The sequence below is a fragment of the Pimephales promelas genome, chromosome 11, assembly GCF_988280905.1.
Source record: "Pimephales promelas chromosome 11, fPimPro1.hap1.1, whole genome shotgun sequence".
Taxonomy (NCBI): domain Eukaryota; kingdom Metazoa; phylum Chordata; class Actinopteri; order Cypriniformes; family Leuciscidae; genus Pimephales; species Pimephales promelas.
The window spans coordinates 36654509-36673999 of record NC_142779.1 but is presented as its reverse complement, the minus strand read 5'-3'; the positions used below and the strand labels follow the sequence as shown (position 1 = coordinate 36673999).

The 19491-nt window shown below is 41.5% G+C and overlaps 1 protein-coding gene across 1 annotated transcript in view; it reads right to left on the bottom strand.

Moving 5' to 3' along the window:
* Positions 1-18355, bottom strand: part of heatr5b (HEAT repeat containing 5B) — a 32435-nt gene extending 14080 nt beyond the window's left edge. The window contains exons 1-19 of the mRNA XM_039690473.2: positions 18272-18355; positions 17361-17487; positions 16531-16742; positions 16352-16460; positions 14732-14881; positions 14151-14322; positions 13287-13441; positions 12533-12782; positions 10859-11014; positions 8945-9195; positions 8530-8641; positions 6842-6994; positions 6651-6750; positions 6026-6299; positions 4362-4537; positions 2725-2830; positions 2437-2627; positions 1689-1848; positions 882-1071 (exon numbers count right to left, since the gene is read on the bottom strand). Coding sequence (XP_039546407.2) covers positions 882-1071; positions 1689-1848; positions 2437-2627; positions 2725-2830; positions 4362-4537; positions 6026-6299; positions 6651-6750; positions 6842-6994; positions 8530-8641; positions 8945-9195; positions 10859-11014; positions 12533-12782; positions 13287-13441; positions 14151-14322; positions 14732-14881; positions 16352-16460; positions 16531-16742; positions 17361-17486 — 3043 coding nt within the window. The 5' untranslated portion in view covers position 17487; positions 18272-18355. The remainder of the gene's footprint in view (positions 1-881; positions 1072-1688; positions 1849-2436; positions 2628-2724; positions 2831-4361; positions 4538-6025; positions 6300-6650; positions 6751-6841; positions 6995-8529; positions 8642-8944; positions 9196-10858; positions 11015-12532; positions 12783-13286; positions 13442-14150; positions 14323-14731; positions 14882-16351; positions 16461-16530; positions 16743-17360; positions 17488-18271) is intronic.
* Between the last annotated feature and the right edge of the window lie 1136 nt (positions 18356-19491).

Here is a 19491-nt window from a genome sequence, read left to right as displayed (position 1 = left end):
CAGATTAGAGTTCGCTAACATAATTGTGGGCGGAGTCATGGTGTTCGCTAACAGAATAGTGGGCGGAGTCATGGTGTTCGCTAACAGAATAGTGGGCGGAGTCATGGTGTTCACTAACGGAATAGTGGGCGGAGTCATGGTGTTTGCTAACAGAATAGTGGGCGGAGTCATGGTGTTTGCTAACAGAATAGTGGGCGGAGTCATGGTGTTTGCTAACAGAATAGTGGGCGGAGTCATGGTGTTATGCTAACAGAATAGTGGGCGGAGTCATGGTGTTTGCTAAAAGAATTGTGGGCGGAGTCAGGGTGTTTGCTAAAAGAATTGTGGGCAGAGTCATGATGTTCACTAAAAGAATTGTGGGCGGTGTGATGATGTTCGCTATCAGAACAGTGGGTGGAGTCATGATGTTCACTAACAGATTAGTGGGCGGAGTCTTGGTGTTTGCTAAAAGAATTGTGGGCGGAGTCATGTTGTTTGCTAAAAGAACAGTGGGCGGAGTCATGATGTTCGCTAACAGATTAGTGGGCGGAGTCATGGTGTTTGCTAAAAGAACAGTGGGCGGAGTCATGGTGTTTGCTAAAAGAACAGTGGGCGGAGTCATGATGTTCGCTAACAGATTAGTGGGCGGAGTCATGGTGTTTGCTAAAAGAACAGTGGGCGGAGTCATGGTGTTTGCTAAAAGAACAGTGGGCGGAGTCATGATGTTCGCTAACAGATTAGTGGGCAGAGTCAGGGTGTTTGCTAAAAGAATTGTGGGCGGAGTCATGTTGTTCGCTAACAGATTAGTGGGCGGAGTTGCAAAGGAATTTCAAACATATATTTTACCCCTAAGCATAGAAAGGAAAAGAAAACCCTGACATGTTTCAAGCACAAGCGTGTACCCTGTAGCTCTGGGCCGACGGTGGTGATGAGCGCCCCGAGACAGCGGCCCAGACACTGATGCACCTCTGTGTGTGAGGGCGGCACCGTGAGCAGCAGCGTCAGCACCAGAGACAGCGTGGGCTCCACATAGCCGCGGTACATGGGCCCGCTGGAGTCCACGATCAGAGCCAGCGAGTGCAGCGCCCACGTCTGAAACACCACAGCAAAGAGCAGCTAATTATCGCTCAAACAAACCTTTCAGCAGCGGCGGTTATTCAGAACAATAGATGCAGGAGAAGAGAGTTAAACACTTACTACACCAATAAAACAAAACTAAAATCTAGTCATTTTCACTTGCGCTTTAACTGAATCATTGAAGGTCAGAAGCAAGTACATTGGTCAATTAAGTGGGATTAAATTCATAAAAACTAATATTTTACTTAACATATCTAGTTATTGGAGGTTTGAATAGTATTCTGATTCTGTTTCACAGATTTTATTCATTTTGAGGAATATTTCATCTTTTTTGTGTAAGTGAGACGAGGAAATGCTCACAATTAGTCTAGAACTACAATAACCATCATGTTTACTCGCACTTCGATTTGTCATAAGGACAGGAGAGCTTTGAGTCAATAAATGGGAAAACAAGGTAACTAGCGTTACTTATTTCAGAAAGTATCAGATTTTGTTGTAAATTTATAAGTAATGCGTTACTTTACTAGTTTCTTGAAAAGTAATCTGCTTCCGTAACTCAAGTTACTGGTAACGAGTTCCCCCAACACTGCTCATCAGAGCCGCACTAAACCGCACTGCCGGCCGACGCTCACCTGGACCTCGTGGCACGTGGCGTCTTGAGCTAAGGCTAGCAGGATGCTAACGCTAGTCTTCAGGTGCTGGCCCGACCCAATGCCGCCCACGTACCGGTGCAGGCATCCTAACGCCAGAGAGTGGCCCGTCCTGGACACCACGTCCCGCGCGGACTTCAGCCTGTGCAGAGGAGCACACACACACACACAACATGAGGGAACCGCAGCACACACACACAAACACACAAACACACACACGGAACAGCAGAGATACAGCGCTGACCTCAGTTCCTTCTGTAAACAAAAGATTTTTTAATGTAGTTTATGTGTGTATGTGGTGTGTTTAATCCGCTTTAACACACACCGTGTGTAAGTTGATAAGTGGACAGCATTGCTGAGTATTTCCTCCTTAAAACTGCAGTGAACCAAAGACAGTCTCAAAAACACACTGTGAAATCGCTGGTGTTTCTGACGTCACAAACCACCTTGTAACCAATCAGATCAACGTGTGATCGTCAACTAGTGGATCTCTGAGTGAGGGAGTGGAGGCGGGGCTCATTTGCATATTCATAGAACCACACATACATGAGGCGAGGGTGTCGAGTTACATTCAAGATATTTCAAGGAAAAAAATTTCCAACTTCTAAAGTTTTGTCCAGAACTGTCGTAAATGAATGTTTTAGAGCAACAGAATTATTGTGGATCTCATTACATGATAGATTATTGCTGAAGTGACCAAACTTTTCCGTTTGTGATGATGTGTGCGTACTTGTCGAAGCTGTGCTGTGCCATGCGGGCGATGAAGGACGCCTCCCCGACGACCTGTGCCATGCGTCCCAGAGCCTCGCCCGCGGCGCAGCGCAGGATGGGGTTTGGGTTGTCCAGCGCGCCCATCACCAGCGCCAGAGCCGACTTACGCACCTCTTCTGGACCCAGACTGCTCTTGTTCTCTGCCAGACCCTGCACACACACACACACACACACACAGACGCCCGTCAACGGTCATTATTACGACTCGTGAACTACTCTACAGTGAACCGCACAACACGTCCGACACCTTCAGAGCGCTCAGCACGGCGGTGAATATGTTCAGCTGGACGGCCTGTTGACGGACTCCTTTAGCTTGTTTGATGCATTCGGCAAAGTGATCCAGCATTTGTAACCTGGAAGAAACAACAGGACATGAAATAAAGACAAGCTTTGCTAAAGCTACGATCTCACCCGACCAACACAGCCGGTTACGGTTCTTTGATTAATAGAATAGCATTTATTTAAAATTGAATGTTTTGTAATATTATAAATGTCTTTTGATCAATTTAATGTGCTCTTGATTCATTTATTCTAAAACAAATAATCTTACTGACCACAAACTATTGAATGGTAGTGTGTCTGATCTTTAATATTCAGCTGGATGTACAGTATATATAGACATATATAATATTCACGTTACCCAAAATGTCACATGAAACACAGAAAGAAAGAGAAGGTAAAAGACAAAAACGAAGAAATGTGGCGCTTTTACTTTGAAGATCTGAACCCTTATGGACCTCATGGACCTTTTGTCTTTTTCAGTTCTTTTCAATTTGTTTTTTTATCATATTGCTAACCTCATACATTTAGGCACAGGTGTGTATTTTTATTGAAATTCTACTATTTCACCCCCATTTCCTTTAATAAATCAATTTTACAACACAAAACAGTTCCTCTGAGAACCTTAAAGGGATACTTCACTTTTTTTGGAAATAGGCTCATTTTATTACTCCCCCAGAGTTAAACTGTTGAGTTTTACCGTTTTTGAATCCATTCAGACGATTTTTTGATATTTAGAAGAATATCAGTGACCAGACAGTTTCTGGTCTCATTGAAAAAAAATATACTATGGAAGTCAATGAGACCAGAAACCAGTCTGGTTACTGATATTCTTCTAAATATCAGAAAATTCGTCTGAATACATCTGAAAACGGTAAAACCCAACTGTTTAACTCTGGGGACGTGGTAAATGAGCCTATTTCCAAAAAAAGTGGAGTATCCCTTTAAGGACAAAAAATGTTCCCAATTAACACCCATTAAATATATTTCAGGTATTTTATAACTGTGTGCTGAAAATGATCCTTTGAAAGTACACATTCAAAATCCATTATAGTATTCAATAATATATTGTACAAACTAAGTATAATCTAAGTATCTTTTTATGAATGTGCATTTTCTATTGAAGACAAAGTGTGCAGTAGGTATTACTGAGCTTATGGTATTATTTACTTTTTACTCAAAAATAATACACTTATGCAATATTGCTTGTATGTTTCGAAGACACTCGTAATGAATTTGTAATGTACTTGTAACACAAATAAAGTACAATTTAATATCACTAATCAACCATGTAATTTGTCCCTACATAGTTATATACTATATGTTCCAATTTAGCACACAAAAGTACACTAAATACACTCAAATTTATGCTTTTATACAATCTAATTACAATTAAAATATACTTGTTCCAAAATAGCACACTTGGTAACATTTTATTTTACAGTGTCCTTGTTACATATGTTACACGTAACAATATTATGCATAATTATATGCAACTAACCCTCAACCAATCCCTAATCCTCCCCTAACCGTATAGTAAGCACATGTAGAGTTGCTTAATATTACTCAAGTATGAGTACTGTATATAAGTGTGTGTGAGCGCACCTGTGCTTGAAGGAGACGTGAGGGAACACGACCCCGAACAGGGCGACGGAGGCGTCGATCACGGACACGCCGAGCGGCAGCGGCCCGGGCACGGCCTCGCCCACGGGCACACGCAGGTATATGGAGGACGGGTCGTGTTCCAGCGCACCGCTGCCCGACGCACTGTTCGGCTGGAGCTGAGGGACACACACACACACACACCAGTTAGAAACCGTGTAGGATCCGCTAAATCTGGACGAGCACCCGAAAGGCAAAAAATATTCAGACTTATCCAGCTTACTCCTGCGGCCCATGATGCACTGCGTGAATTATGGGTGAAACTTGTGTTAAGCTGTTAACAATCAGTGAAAGGCTCGCTCTATGAACGCAATAATACGTTTTCTATTTAAACTTTGTCTCAATGAAATGACATTATTCTACTCACCCTTCAACCATTGGGCATTAAAGGACATTTAAAAGTGTAAAAGCATCAACAAGGAACTTTCAACAGACCTTGAATAATCCCAAAAGTGCGAAAGAGACGTGAGAATTCGAGGAGAAACACGAGAGATCCTTTGAGCGTTCCAGTGATTTATTAGTGGGATATATCGTAGTTTAAATCATGAGAACAGAGCACAGATGTGCAGGTGATGTTGTCCTTTTCACACTATTACAGCGGATGCAAGAGGGAAGAAACTAAATAATCATGAGAATGCAGCGACTGCCATAGATATTCTCCTTACAACATGACACGTTAAAGGGTTAGTTCACCCAAAAATGAAAATTCTGTCAGTATTTACTCACCCTCATGTTGTTCCAACCCCGTAAGACCTTCGTTCATCTTCGCAACACAAATTAAGATATTTAAGATATTAAGATCGCTCCTGTATACTAGTCCATAGGCTTCTTGAGGGAATGACTCTTGCTGGCCTCGAAAAGTCATTAAAGACATCGTTAAAATAGTCCAAGTGACTACAGTGGCTCAATCTTAACTTTATCAAACAACGAGAACACTTTTGTGCGCAAAAATAACAAAAATAACGACTTTATTTCAACTATTAACTTCCTTCTCCATGGGCCTCTAGTCAGTTAACGTAGTGTGATTGCGTAAAGCTACGCGACACGTAGGCTCACTATTGGCCGACGCTGGTCATGTGTGTGATGCGTGTGACGTACAATAACAGAAGCTTACGCTATTAAACTAGTAACCTGACTCGCGCAGAGGGAGAAATAAACGAATAGTTGAAATAAAGTCGTTATTTTTGTTGATTTTTTGCGCACAAAAGTGTTCTCGTCGTTTGATAAAGTTAAGATTGAGCCCCTGTAGTCACTTGGACTATTTTAACGATGTCCTTAATGACTTTTCGAGGCCAGCAAGAGTCATTCCCTCAAGAAGCCTATGGACTAGTATGCAGGAGCGATCTTAATATCTTAAATATCTTAATTTGTGTTCCGAAGATGAACAAAGGTCTTACGGCGTTGGAACAACATGAGGGTGAGTAAATACTGACAGAATTTTCATTTTTGGGTGAACTAACCCTTTCAAATTAAAATGTTACATTATTTTCATGATGTCTGAAAATAAAGCATGAAGGGAAACTGACGGATCAGCTTTCCTTATGATTTAAAATGATTGGTTTCGGTGTTTTTTGAATGGAAGTTCCCCAAACCTCTGCGCATCTCACCTGATCCTCGATGGACTTGTGGTCGGTTTCCTGAAGCCAGGAGCCCATCAGCACACTGTCGTCGTAATGGCAGAGCGAGCGCAGCAGAGACGTGGTGGTGTTGGCGGAGTTATCCGTGAGCGTGAACTCGGCCACCAGCTCGCGCAGGAGAGCGTTAAAGCTGCCTTCGTACGTCTTGGGCGGCAGCAGAGCCAGGATATCGTAGAGTCGCAGGCGCACCATGGCAGCGCTGGCCTTCAGGTGTGCTCCGTGAACCTTGATCACTGCAGGGACACTGACACACAACACTACACTCAAACTCAGTACTATCAGTCACTTATCAGTCCTCACTCAAAAATACATAATCACAGCCAATCAGAAGAGTGTGTGGGCGGAGTCTCTGCAATTTTCAATGTTGAAAATAGTTTTGACAACAGATTTGTGTGAAAACAGTCATTGTTATATTTCAGGATTCTTTGATGAATAGAATATTCAAGAGAACAGCATTAAATTTAAAAATAATCTTTTGTGACATTATAAACAGTCACTTTTGATCAATTCAACACACAGCCTTGCTGATTTTCCTTCAAACTAACAGACATAGAGCTGAGCACAGGCACCGGCATGTCTTTACTGTAACACTCACTGGGACATCATGGTCATGGCACACTCGATGGGCGTCATCAGTCTGCGGATCACGTCCTCCGTCAGCAGCTCTGGACAATGGGCCACAAAGCTGCGCATGGCTGTGAGGAAGAAGAAACATGGGGTCTTCATGATGCGTGTGATAAACAGAGCAGAGAAAGCCATCAGGGATGTTGACGTGAGCTGTTTTACCGCACAGGGCTCCGGCGCGGCCCTCCAGCATCACCTGCCAGCTGAAGGAGTCTCCTCGGGCCTTCTCCGCCTCCAGCTCCTTCTGGGAGCGAGGGAACACGTTACGCCACAGCAGCAGCATCTTGGGCAGGTGGTAACGCACTAAAGACGGTCCTGGGGAGATGAAACAACACGACTGCTAATATTACTGCCATCGTGAGAACGCTTTTAGGCCAGAAACACACTGTATATCTGAGCCTCTTCTTTTTTCAGGAGAGGTGCTTCACTCCTGACTCTAATCAGACTCCAGTCACATCCGTGTGTCCAGATACAACACGACTTCAAGATGGGAGAAAATAAATCAAAGCCAATCAGAAGAGCATGTGGGCGGAGTCTCTCTGCAGGTACACTGCTTTCGCAACCAAATCAATCATAAATCACAGCCAATCAGAAGAACGTGTGGGCGGAGTCTCTCTGCAGGTACACTGCTTTCGCAACCAAATCAATCATAAATCAGCCAATTAGAAGAGCTTGTGGGCGGAGTCTCTCTGCAAGCATACTGCACTCACAACCAAATGGATAAGCACAATCAAATTCATAAATATTACACTATGTAGATATGATTAAAACATACTGTTCGTCTTGTTACTAGAATGATTGTTATGTGTACACTATAATGGATTATAAGAGAATTAACGGTGTGATCTGAAAACCATTTCTTAATCAATATTGTACGCATCATTATTCATGTGGCATGTAATAAGAGTCAAGACTGTAAATTATCCTTTAAATCTCCATCTTGTTTGAAGTTGTTCATTCTCTAGGCTCAAAGCTCAAAACTTTTTCTTCAGACTTGTAGTAAGCTAATAAAATAGCTTTCATGTATAATTCTCATACAGTAGTGGGGAAAAGAAATGTCCGGCCTAGGAAAACTTGACATCTTCACCCTTTTTCAGATATTATAAAAAATGTGTACAAGATTTAGCAAGCATATTGCGTAGTTGTGCTTTAAGTCGACTTTTTTATTTGTGATAACACAATGAAACATGACAAATTGTGAACAAAAGCACAAACAAGAGAGAACCAACCAAATACTAATAATAGATTATGTCATAGTCAATGTTTGCTTTTTCCTGTCAGCTTTTCGTTCTTCTATGCAGTTTTTTTTTTTTGCATAGTACAATAAAATCTGTAGCTGTAGTTTGCTACCTTTGCCAAATAATTTAGCTCAAAAATTAAAAAATATATAAACTGCCGTTCAAAAGTTTGGGATCGGTAAGATTTTACTGTTTTTAAAAGATGTCTCTTCTGCTCACCAAGGCTGCATTTATTTGATCAAAAATACTGTAAAAACAGTGACATATTATAAATGTAAAACAGCTGTTTTCTATGTGAATATAAAGTAAAGTGTAATTTATTCCTGTAATTCATTATTATAATTACCAATTTTATTGATCTGCCTTCATTGACACCATTATGTGAGAACTGAACTGAGCTGGACGATGACATCACAGTTTCTCTCTAGAGAACATTTTTACAACAAAAATGAAACATCACTGAACTTACGCTAGACTGTGACACTAGTTTCTTCTGGAAACAAACATTGTTGCATTATTTTCCCGTTATCTCTGTTAAGCTGCTTATTGTTATACAGCGCTATGAATAAAGGTGACTTGACTTAATGCCAGGACCCATGTGGATGGACTCACCTAAAGTCATGAGCGCTCCTAACAGCAGCCAGCCGGCTTGAGTCCGCTGGAGAGACATACGGCTGTTCTGCGCTGCCGATCGCAGCAGATCCTCAGCTATACTCACCACCATCTGAAACACACCACTCACAGTCAGCTCTGTGACAGCATTCAGATACACGTGCTTCTCTGCAGGAGTCTCGTATTTCACCAAGAATACACCTTCTCCTAATGCTGTACATGTGTCATTGTTTCATTGTACAGTCAAAACTAAATTCAGACACCTTCAAAATATCTCACATTATCAGTTTATCAATTATAGTTTAGAAAATGGTAATAAAATATGACAAGAACTCAGAGTTATTAAATGTGGGATCGGGAGGGGAGACAGTGGAGACTCAGACTGGGATTGGGAGGGGAGGCAGTGGACTCAGACCTTGCCCTTGGAGTGTGGGATGCCCAGAGGACACTGATGGACTCCTCCCAGCAGGGCCGCCATGGCGAAGCTGTACCCGCTCACGGCCTCGGGCGAGTTCTTCAGGTTGTTGATGCACTCAGCGCAGCGGTCCAGCAGAGGCGTGAGCTGGTGTGGAAGAGCGACCGAGACGCAGCGCAGACACCAGGCAGCCGACAGACGAGCCGCCATACTCGGGTGCAGCAGCACAGACGTCACCGTCTCCAGAAAACCTGCACACATCATCACAGGCGTCCAGATAGTGAGCAGATTAAGCTGCTAACGGTGTCGGCATGAATGAATTAAAGGGATAGAGTCTTCACAAGAGTCTTTATTGTGTACCTCCTGTGGTGAAAATCCAGCATTGTTTATGTGTGTATGTGGTGTTTCAAATACGCTTTAAGACAAACCATGTGTAGTCGACAGCATTGCCTCCTTAAAGCATTGGAGTATTTCCTCCTTAAAACTGCAGTGAACCAAAGACCGTCTCAAAAACACGCTTTGAAATCGCTGGTGTTTCTGATGTCACAAACCACATTGTAGCCAATCATGTCACGAGGGGGGCAGGCTTTCACATATCATTAACAGCAAACTAGCTGGGGAGTCTCAAAAAACGCCAGGTTATCCCAGTATATATATTTCTGTTAATATAAAAAGAATCAGGTACATTTAGCAATATAGTGGGTGTATGATGTGGACTGAGATGGCGAATGGGAACATAGTTTGTGTAACAGTAACACATTATTAACTGTTTGATAAGCATTTAACTCAGTAAGTTGGCCAAGTGGATCTTTGAGCTGCTATGAGTGAGTGGAGGCGGGAGTTATTTACATATTCATACAACCGCGTGTCCTAAATGAGACAAGGGTGTCGAGTTACGTTCAAGCTATAAAAAATAAAAAAAAAACACAAGAAAAAAACCCTTAAAAATATGTAATTTTGGTGATAAAAGATGAGTTTTAAAAAATACAATTACTGACTACAGGGGGACTTGATAAAATCCAAAACACTTCTGTCCCTCCATTGAAAGTCCATGTAATCAAAACTTTCAAGCTATAAAAGTTCAAAAAGACATTTACATTTAGTCATTTAGCAGACGCCTTTGTCCAAAGAGATTGTAAAAGAACTCCACATCAAATATGGACAAAGGAAGCTCAAGCGTTTTTGGCTTCAACAGTCCTCATAGGTTCCCAAGCTTTTGTTTACCATATATTTTATGAGCTTTATGTACATTATGTTTATATGTGAATAGAAGCCTTAATTAAATCGGTCTTGGATAAGACTTGGATTAAAAGGTTTCATTCATTTGGATGTATTTTACCATCTCGTTTTGAAGCATCAGGGTTTTGGGTGAATACTGTCACTCCAGGGACAGAAATACCGAAGACGAGTTTCAAGTTTAGAAGATGAAAAAAAGTTTTAAGGGTTTGGAACAATATTTTAAATATTTGTAATGTTTAAATATATGAGGAAAGACTTGTGACAAACTTGTCATCAGAACTACAAATTCCATATTTACTGATATACTGAATAGTATAGCCATCTCTATTTATAACTGTGAATGAATCATAAATGGACCTTTCAAAATGATAATAACCCAAAGTATGCAAGCAACAAGGAAACCAGGAAAGGGAACGGCTCAGAAGAAAGAAGAAATGGATCATGTTGGGACGCATGGCTTCTCAGACAATGATAATTACACGTGCCTAAAATACAGTATTTCTGCTGAAAATGGCACTAGAAAAGTGCTGTTAAAATGAGGTTTCAGGGTGTAATTTAGCTTGAGCATACATGTTAATGAAAAATAAATGTACAGAGGCTTTTGATAAGCGTGCCACCTGGGATGTGTGTCTGGTTTTGTTCCCGAGTGCTACATGTTATGTGTATGTCTCCTACCGACGGACGGCTCCAGGATCAGCGGCGAGGCCGTGGCGCTCAGACTCTGGACCAAACTGCCCAGCTCCTTCAGCGCGCACACCATCACATGCTGACTAGCCGACACGTCCGCGGCTCCGGCGCGGCTCTCGCTGCTCGGGTCGTTCACCACCGCTTCTGTGGGAGAGAGCACAGTCATGAGTGTCGGCATGCACACCCCTCCTCGCGGTCAACCGCACTTAAAAGTTATGCGTTACAAGATTGCGTTACTCCCTAATAAAAGTAAATAACTGTATTAATTCCAATCGCTCACTTGCTTCAATCTTTAACGAATCAGGCTTTTGAGTAAAATGGCTGTATGAACGATTCAATGACTCACAAAAATAAAAGTTCTTTATTAGCATCGATAGTTCCATGAACAACCTTTAACATCCATGGAATCTTTCCGTTGCATAAAAGGTTTTTTTAGAGTGGAAAAAGGTTATTTATAAATCAGGCTTTTGAGCAGTTCGGTTGTATAAATGATTCAATGACTCACATATTAAGACAGTGACTTGCTGCCATCTACTAAAAGGTAAACAGAAGGTTCTTGAAAATCTTAAAATGTTTTTCACACAAAGAAAAACATGGTTCTTTTAAAGAACTGATCAATGAAAAGTTCTTTAAGGAACCAAAAATGGCAAAAACACCCATTTGGAGTGCAACATCCTATTATTCTTATAAAATGTATTGATTATATGTAATAATTTTACATAAAAGACGATTCAGGTGCTCTTCGGTCATTTCTGACCGAAAGTAAGAAATTTTGAAATTTAAAAAAAAATCACAGCTTCATCGGAATGTTACGAAACTTGGTGACTTTTATGGCATTATGTATGTGAATACAAAAAAAGGTCATGATCTGAGCAGGCTAAGTGGTCGTAAAAAAAATAGTCACACTTGTGGTCTTTGGTCAAAAATGACCAACCCATAGGAAATGAATGGGAAATCGACAAAAAAAAATTAGTTTAAAATTATATTAAACTAAAATACTAATACTAATTCTTTGAAAAAAAATATTTTTTCCATGGCAAAAATAGACCATAAATATTGCATAAATATTAATAAATTCAATCAAATTGTCTCAAAATACTAAATTACAAAGAATAAATATTATAGAACAAAAATATATTGCATTGGTTTTACTGGGATGGAGGAAATTAAATTTTTAGGTGTTCGGTCACTTTTGACCGAGAAGATAACCAGTGTGACTCCGAAACGAAGAGCACCTGAGGGATATAATAAGGCTGTGCAGCGATTAATTGTGATCCAAAATAAAAGTTTGTTTCCATAATATATTTGTGTGTACTGTGAATAATTATTTTGTACACACACGCATGTATATATTTGAGAAGTATTTGCATGTATATATATATATAATACAATATAATTCATATTGTATATAAATATTTTAATAACATATAAAATAACATTTTTCTCAAGTATATACATGCATGTGTGTGTATTTATATGTACGAAATAATTATACAGAGTACACACACACATATATTTTGTAAACACAAACTTTTATTTTGGATCGTGATTAATCGCTGCACGGCCCTAGAAAAAAAAGCCCGATAGCCGAGGACAAAAATGATTTCAGACATGAGGATCACTGATCCTCCTCTAATCTGCACCATGTGATCTCCATCTTACCCACGGCTCTCATCTGTTTGCTGATGGCCAGGCAGATCTCCTTGGCGGCCGCGATCTGAGCCTTCTCCCCCAGCAGCCCCCCCAGCGTCGCCCGCAAGGCGAAGGACACGCAGCGGCGGGAGTACACGGCCTCCACGTGCGTCTGTGTGGCGCGCGGGTGAGCCACCAGCTCCAGCAGATGAGACAGAAACACTGCGAAGTTACGCTCCAGCCACTGGCCGCCCAGAGTCGTGACGAACACCACATACGCCTGCATCAAGAGTTTAAAGTAAAACAGAGTTTGGTCATGGCTGAGATAAACCCACAGCATTGTAGGAGTTATGATGCCAAACACCAGCCCAACAAACCATCACGCAGGGCAGATCATCTTTTCTGTTTAAAGTAGAAACTCTTAACCCTACCCTGTGGTGAATCACTTAATCCCTTACAACTCATCTTTGATCATCGAAATTACATATTTCAATGTTTATTCCCTGAAAATATTGTCTTCATGTTTTAAAATATTTGAATGCAACTCGACACCCTTGCCTCATTTAGTATGTGTGGTTCTATGAATATGTAAATGAGCTCCGCCTCCACTCACTCACTCACTCAGAGATCCACTGGTTGACGATCACATGTTGATCTGATTGGTTAAAGGTCTAAATAGGAATCTGTGTTTAACTGTTTTAATAAGAAACAAAATGATAGGGACAGACCAAACGAGTGAGTGTGTGTGTGTGTGTGTGTGTGTGTGTGTTGGCTTCAGTCTCACCTGAGTGACCCCGACGCGCACCTCTCGACTGACCGAGGCTCCTTTCAGCATCTCTCCTCCACTCTTCAGGAACCCTGATCCTCCACGTAGGAACCCGGTGGACATCAGCTCCAGAACCTCCTCCAGAGTCGCTCGCTTCACGTTCTGCCGCATCACTGACACACACACACACACACACACACAACCAAACGTTATTCAGACAGCATTTTTTTTTTATAATATTTTTATTAAAGGAAGAACAGAATGATGTATGATTTACAGAAAAAGTTAACAATGTTCCTTGTTTTTTTTTTTTTTTACATTTTCTCCCTTACCCCACAACCCACCCACTGAACAAATAAATAAATAATTAAATTTATAAAAAATATTTATAAAAATAAAAAAAGGGAAAAACAGAATCACAAAGTTGTTATATTACATACAGTGAGGAAATAATTGACATCATTGTTAGCCCATTGTGTCGAGTTTCGTTATCCATTATTCAGACAGCATTTTGATTGATATTTTTTCTAGTGTGTGATCAGGACACTATAGTTCATTTATGTAAGTGAGGAGAGCAGAATAAACTAAACTGTGACATATTATACCAAAATATTCTTCATACAGTGACATTTACACACATTACAGACACTTTGATCTGATCATGTTCTGCTGAAGTGTGTTTTCTGTAATCGCTAATGCTCTTTTTACACACACACTGAACAACATGAAGCATTGCTTGGTCACTGGTTGAGCTAAACTGGTATTATCTAATTGTGTAGTTCAATGTAACAGCTGACAGATATTCAACATAAGTCATGTGTGAGACAGAAGGATGGTGCGTCCGGGCAGGTGTGTGTGTGTGTGTGTGTGTGTGTGTCTCACCGGTGGCCTGTTTGGGCATGAGCGCGGTGGCCATGGCGGTTCCCAGCAGCGAGGACACAGCGACCCGCACACCGTACGTCGAGCCCTCCAGAGCCTTGAAACACAGAGTGGCCACGCTCTCCAGCTCAGTGGTCCAGATGAACACCGCCTCGTTCTGCAGCTCTAGCAGACACTGACCAACCACATCATCATCATCATCTGGCCCAATCACAGCCAGCTCTAACAAACATCACTTCACAAGATCTGGGGATATTCGACTTGATAAAGAGTCTCTTCTGCTCAAAGCTGCATTTATTTCATCTAAAATACAGTAAAGCAGTGTAATATTACTCCAGTGTGAATCATCTGTTCTCTATGTGAATATACAGTAAAGTGTCATTTATTCCTGTGATCATTACTCCAGTCTTCAGTGTCACATGACCCTTCAGAAATCACTCTAATATGAGGATCTGATGATCAAGACACATTTAGGATTATTATCAGTGTAGAAATCAGTCGTGCTGGTTCATGTTTTTGTGGGACTGTTTTGTGGGAGTGTATGAGTGTGTTTGTGTGTGTGTGTGTGTGAACCTCCTCCTCACCTTGGCGACGGCGCAGCGGACGGCCATGGATCTGTCGGTGAGCATCGAGCGCGTGTTCTTATAGATGTCTCTGTGACACGAGGCCGCCGCTCCACCGAGACCACTGAGAACTTTCTGCAGACTCAGCAGGATCTCGCCTCGACCCTGAGCCTGAAACACACACACACACACACACACACCACAGCTTGACAAACTGAACGAGCGAGAGTAACAGGCAAGAGGTTCGCTCACTCTTCGCTCGTTCACTCACTCACTACTCGCTCACTCACTCACTACTCACTCTCTCTCTCACTCACTACTCACTCACTCACTACTCACTCACTCACTCACTCACTACTCACTCACTCACTCACTCACTACTCACTCACTCACTCACTACTCACTCTCTCTCTCACTCACTACTCACTCACTCACTACTCACTCACTCACTCACTCACTACTCACTCACTCACTCACTCACTCACTACTCACTCTCTCTCTCACTCACTACTCACTCACTCACTACTCACTCACTCACTCACTCACTACTCACTCTCTCTCTCACTCACTACTCACTCACTCACTCACTCACTCACTCACTACTCACTCACTCACTACTCACTCTCTCTCTCACTCACTACTCACTCACTCACTACTCACTCACTCACTCACTCACTACTCACTCTCTCTCTCACTCACTACTCACTCACTCACTCACTCACTCACACACACACACTCACTCACTACTCACTCACTCACTCACTTACTCACTTACTCACACACACACACTCACTCACTACTCACTCACTCACTCACTCACTCACTCACTCACTTACTCACACACACACACACCACAGCTTGACAAACTGAACGAGCGAGAGTAACAGGCAAGAGGTTCGCTCACTCTTCGCTCGTTCACTCACTCACTACTCGCTCACTCACTCACTACTCACTCTCTCTCTCACTCACTACTCACTCACTCACTCACTCACTCACTCACTCACTACTCACTCACTCACTCACTACTCACTCTCTCTCTCTCTCACTCACTACTCACTCACTCACTACTCACTCACTCACTCACTCACTACTCACTCACTCACTACTCACTCTCTCTCTCACTCACTACTCACTCACTCACTACTCACTCACTCACTCACTCACTACTCACTCTCTCTCTCACTCACTACTCACTCACTCACTCACTCACTCACTCACTCACTCACTCACTCACTCACACACACACACTCACTCACTACTCACTCACTCACTCACTTACTCACTTACTCACACACACACTCACTCACTACTCACTCACTCACTCACTCACTCACTCACTCACTTACTCACACACACACACACACACACCACAGCTTGACAAACTGAACGAGCGAGAGTAACAGGCAAGAGGTTCGCTCACTCTTCGCTCGTTCACTCACTCACTACTCGCTCACTCACTCACTACTCACTCTCTCTCTCACTCACTACTCACTCACTCACTCACTCACTCACTCACTCACTTACTCACTTACTCACACACACACACTCACTCACTACTCACTCACACACTCACTCACTCACTCACTCACTCACTCACTCACTCACCCACTCACTCACTCACTCACTCACTCACTCACTCACCTCTGCACTCTTCAGGGCTTTCAGGAGGTTGCTGATGGTGTCCGGGAAAGAGCTGCCCAGCATTCGGCCCATCCGCTCGTAGAACGCCCCGACACACGCCACCGCGGCGCTGCACACACACATCAGTGTGAGTATATGTGAGTGAGAGAGTGTGTGTGTGTGTGTGTGTGTGTACTCACAGTTTGGTGGGTAAGTAAGCCGCGGTGTCATCTTTGCTCCTGATGATGTCGTTGCACCGGTCGAGTGTCTGGAAGACGGTGAAGGTGTCGCCGATGGAGTAAAGCACCGCCAGGTTCTTGGAGAGCAGCTTACGAGTGGGCGGCCCGGGGGAACTGCTGATCAACCCCGTCAGCTGCTCCACCAGCTGCTTCTGCTTCTCCTTCACATCCACCTGCGCTCACACACACACACACACACACACAGCTGATCAACCCCGTCAGCTGCTTCTCCTTCACATTCACCTGCACTCACACACACACAATCTTGACAATCAAAATTGTAATTTTGACCCCCTTTAAAAATAGTGAATTTATCAATAAATATCCATCCATTACGTTTGATATGTTGGCTTTCATCTTCATTTGTGTTTCTTTCACTAGATAAAAATTAGGATGTTTACACTGAGCTCAAATCAGATCATCAGAAACTGCAACAACAGCGCAGAACACACGACAGAAACACACATCCTGAACGAGTGTGTAGGGAATAAACGTGATCAACGGCCTCGGATCTGAAGACACTAAACACGTACAACTCATCAAATCTGCAGTGTCAGCTATTTAAAATGTATTTGTTTGTTTATATATAAATTGTGCTTTTACAAACACGTTTGTGCATGTATGTTGATTAGATTTTATAATTACAGCCATAGTTGTTCAGATGACAATTTAGTCAAATTAATTTACTGATGAAAACTGAATATTACTGAAAATGGCCCTGAAAATCACTTCAATGGCTAAATATTACGCATTATTTAGTGCAAACGCATGCGCTCTCCATGATGGTTTACCTTGTTAGCAGCGATCAGCACTTTATCCAGGAAGCGGAGCCACTCGAAGATGAAGACGGCTCTCTTGGCCTCGGTGACGTGAGCCAGCGCTTCTTCATTCAGCAGCAGACTGTGGGCCAGCTCCATCCTAACCACACACACACACACACACACACACACACACACACACACACACACACACACACACACACACACACACACACACACACACACACACACACAGAGAGAGAGAAGAGGAAACACAGAGATTCATAACTGAATAAAACAACAAATGACACATTCAAATAAATAATAAAAATAGATTGAAACATCGAATACATAATACTGACACACACAAACATTGTAAAAAGAAATAAAGTAATAATATTAAAATAAAAAATAAGATACAGTAAAAAATATTAAAATATTCTCATATTAGGAAATGAGTAAATAATTGATTCAAATGAATTAAAAAAGTTACATTAAAAAATAAATAGATTAAAATAAATAACAAAACATTATATAAACAAATACACAATACCCAGCACAGTGCTACAGCGAGTAAAAAATAGTCTATTCCAAATAACATTTTACATATTTATAGGCTAATATGTATCTGTCACAGTTATAAATTGAGTCTTTACACATATCAAACGCCCTTTAAATGGGGTCCCTCGCGCGAGAATGATCATAAGTGGCATGTAAATGATTGAACACCCTGTCCTAATATTATAAAATGAAAATATGTCAGATAGTGAACAACAAACATCATATGAATGACATGCTAAACTGGGCAGCTAATATGACATACATTCACAACTAAACACCGGGAAATGAGGCATACACTAATCGAGAGCAGATTGTGAATTATGACACGCGGCGGACTGACATAATAAACTAGATTTAGTTTATGAAATAATCGTTTATCTTACCTGTTTTCTAGCGGTGATGTTGTGTGTTTGTATTTATGTTGGCGGAAGGGTTAATGCGATTCACTTCCGCCTTCACAGCCAATGAATGGAGAGAATGCTGTCACGTGCGTGGAAGTGGACGTTAACTTTCTCCAGGGGGCGCGCTGATGTATGGACATTCAAATGTATTTTATGTTGCATTGTATATTATAGTGTATTGTATTTAATTGAAACAGAATCGTTTCCACAGGTTATTTCCAACATGAAAATCCGCCCAGCGATAACTGCAATTATTTATAAGGAAGTCCCTACACTGTAATCGCATACAAGTGTCATTAGATTCTCCCGACAGCGCTGAGAAAAGTAACAGAGGCCACGTGACATCGTCATTCTGGGGCGTGACGATGGCATAGACAGTAAAATTTCATTAGAAGTAAAGCAAATGTGATTAAATAAAATAATTTTCATGTATTATTCCAACGAAAGCAACAATAAAACTAATTTAACTTTTATTGTACAACTTTTTATTCTTTTGGGAAAATTTCTACACAAGAAGAAATGGTCAGGATCCAAGCCAAAATGTATTCATTTTCTTCAGGAGACAAAGGAGGATTATTGGACCAGTCTGGAGAATGTTGCAAGAATGACTTGTCATATATCTGTCAATCAACCACAGGCCTTCTGAGGGACGCAGGAGTCTTAGTGTAGGGCAAATATGCTTAAAACTTTCTTATCAGTATAAGAAAAGTATCATTTTTGTCAAATATATCTCTAAAAGGTACATAAAAATCCTCTCTTTTTTTAGTTCTCTAATAGCACACTTGAAGCGAGCAGTAGAGATCAGCTTTTTCAAAACTGCTACCAAAAATCCTTTTGAGTTATAATGTTAAGGCTGGAAATACATTCTCTACAGTAAACAGAACAGATAAACCACATAGGCAGACAGTAATGTAGACAGTAGAGGTTACAGAAGCAAAGCAGGGGAGATGAGAAAGATGAAAGATGATGATGAGAGAAAATGAAGGGGGCAAACAGTACACGTCATGGCCGAATTAGGAAATACAAAAACTTCCAAACACATCTAATGTGATGTTCAGCAAATAAAAAACAGATTTAATACAAATGAGCAAATGATAAAGCTTGGGTTGCTGAATATTAGATACCTTAATTCAAAAGCACTTACAGTTAATGATATGATTTCAGATTATAATCTAGATGTGCTGAGTTTGACAGAGACCTGG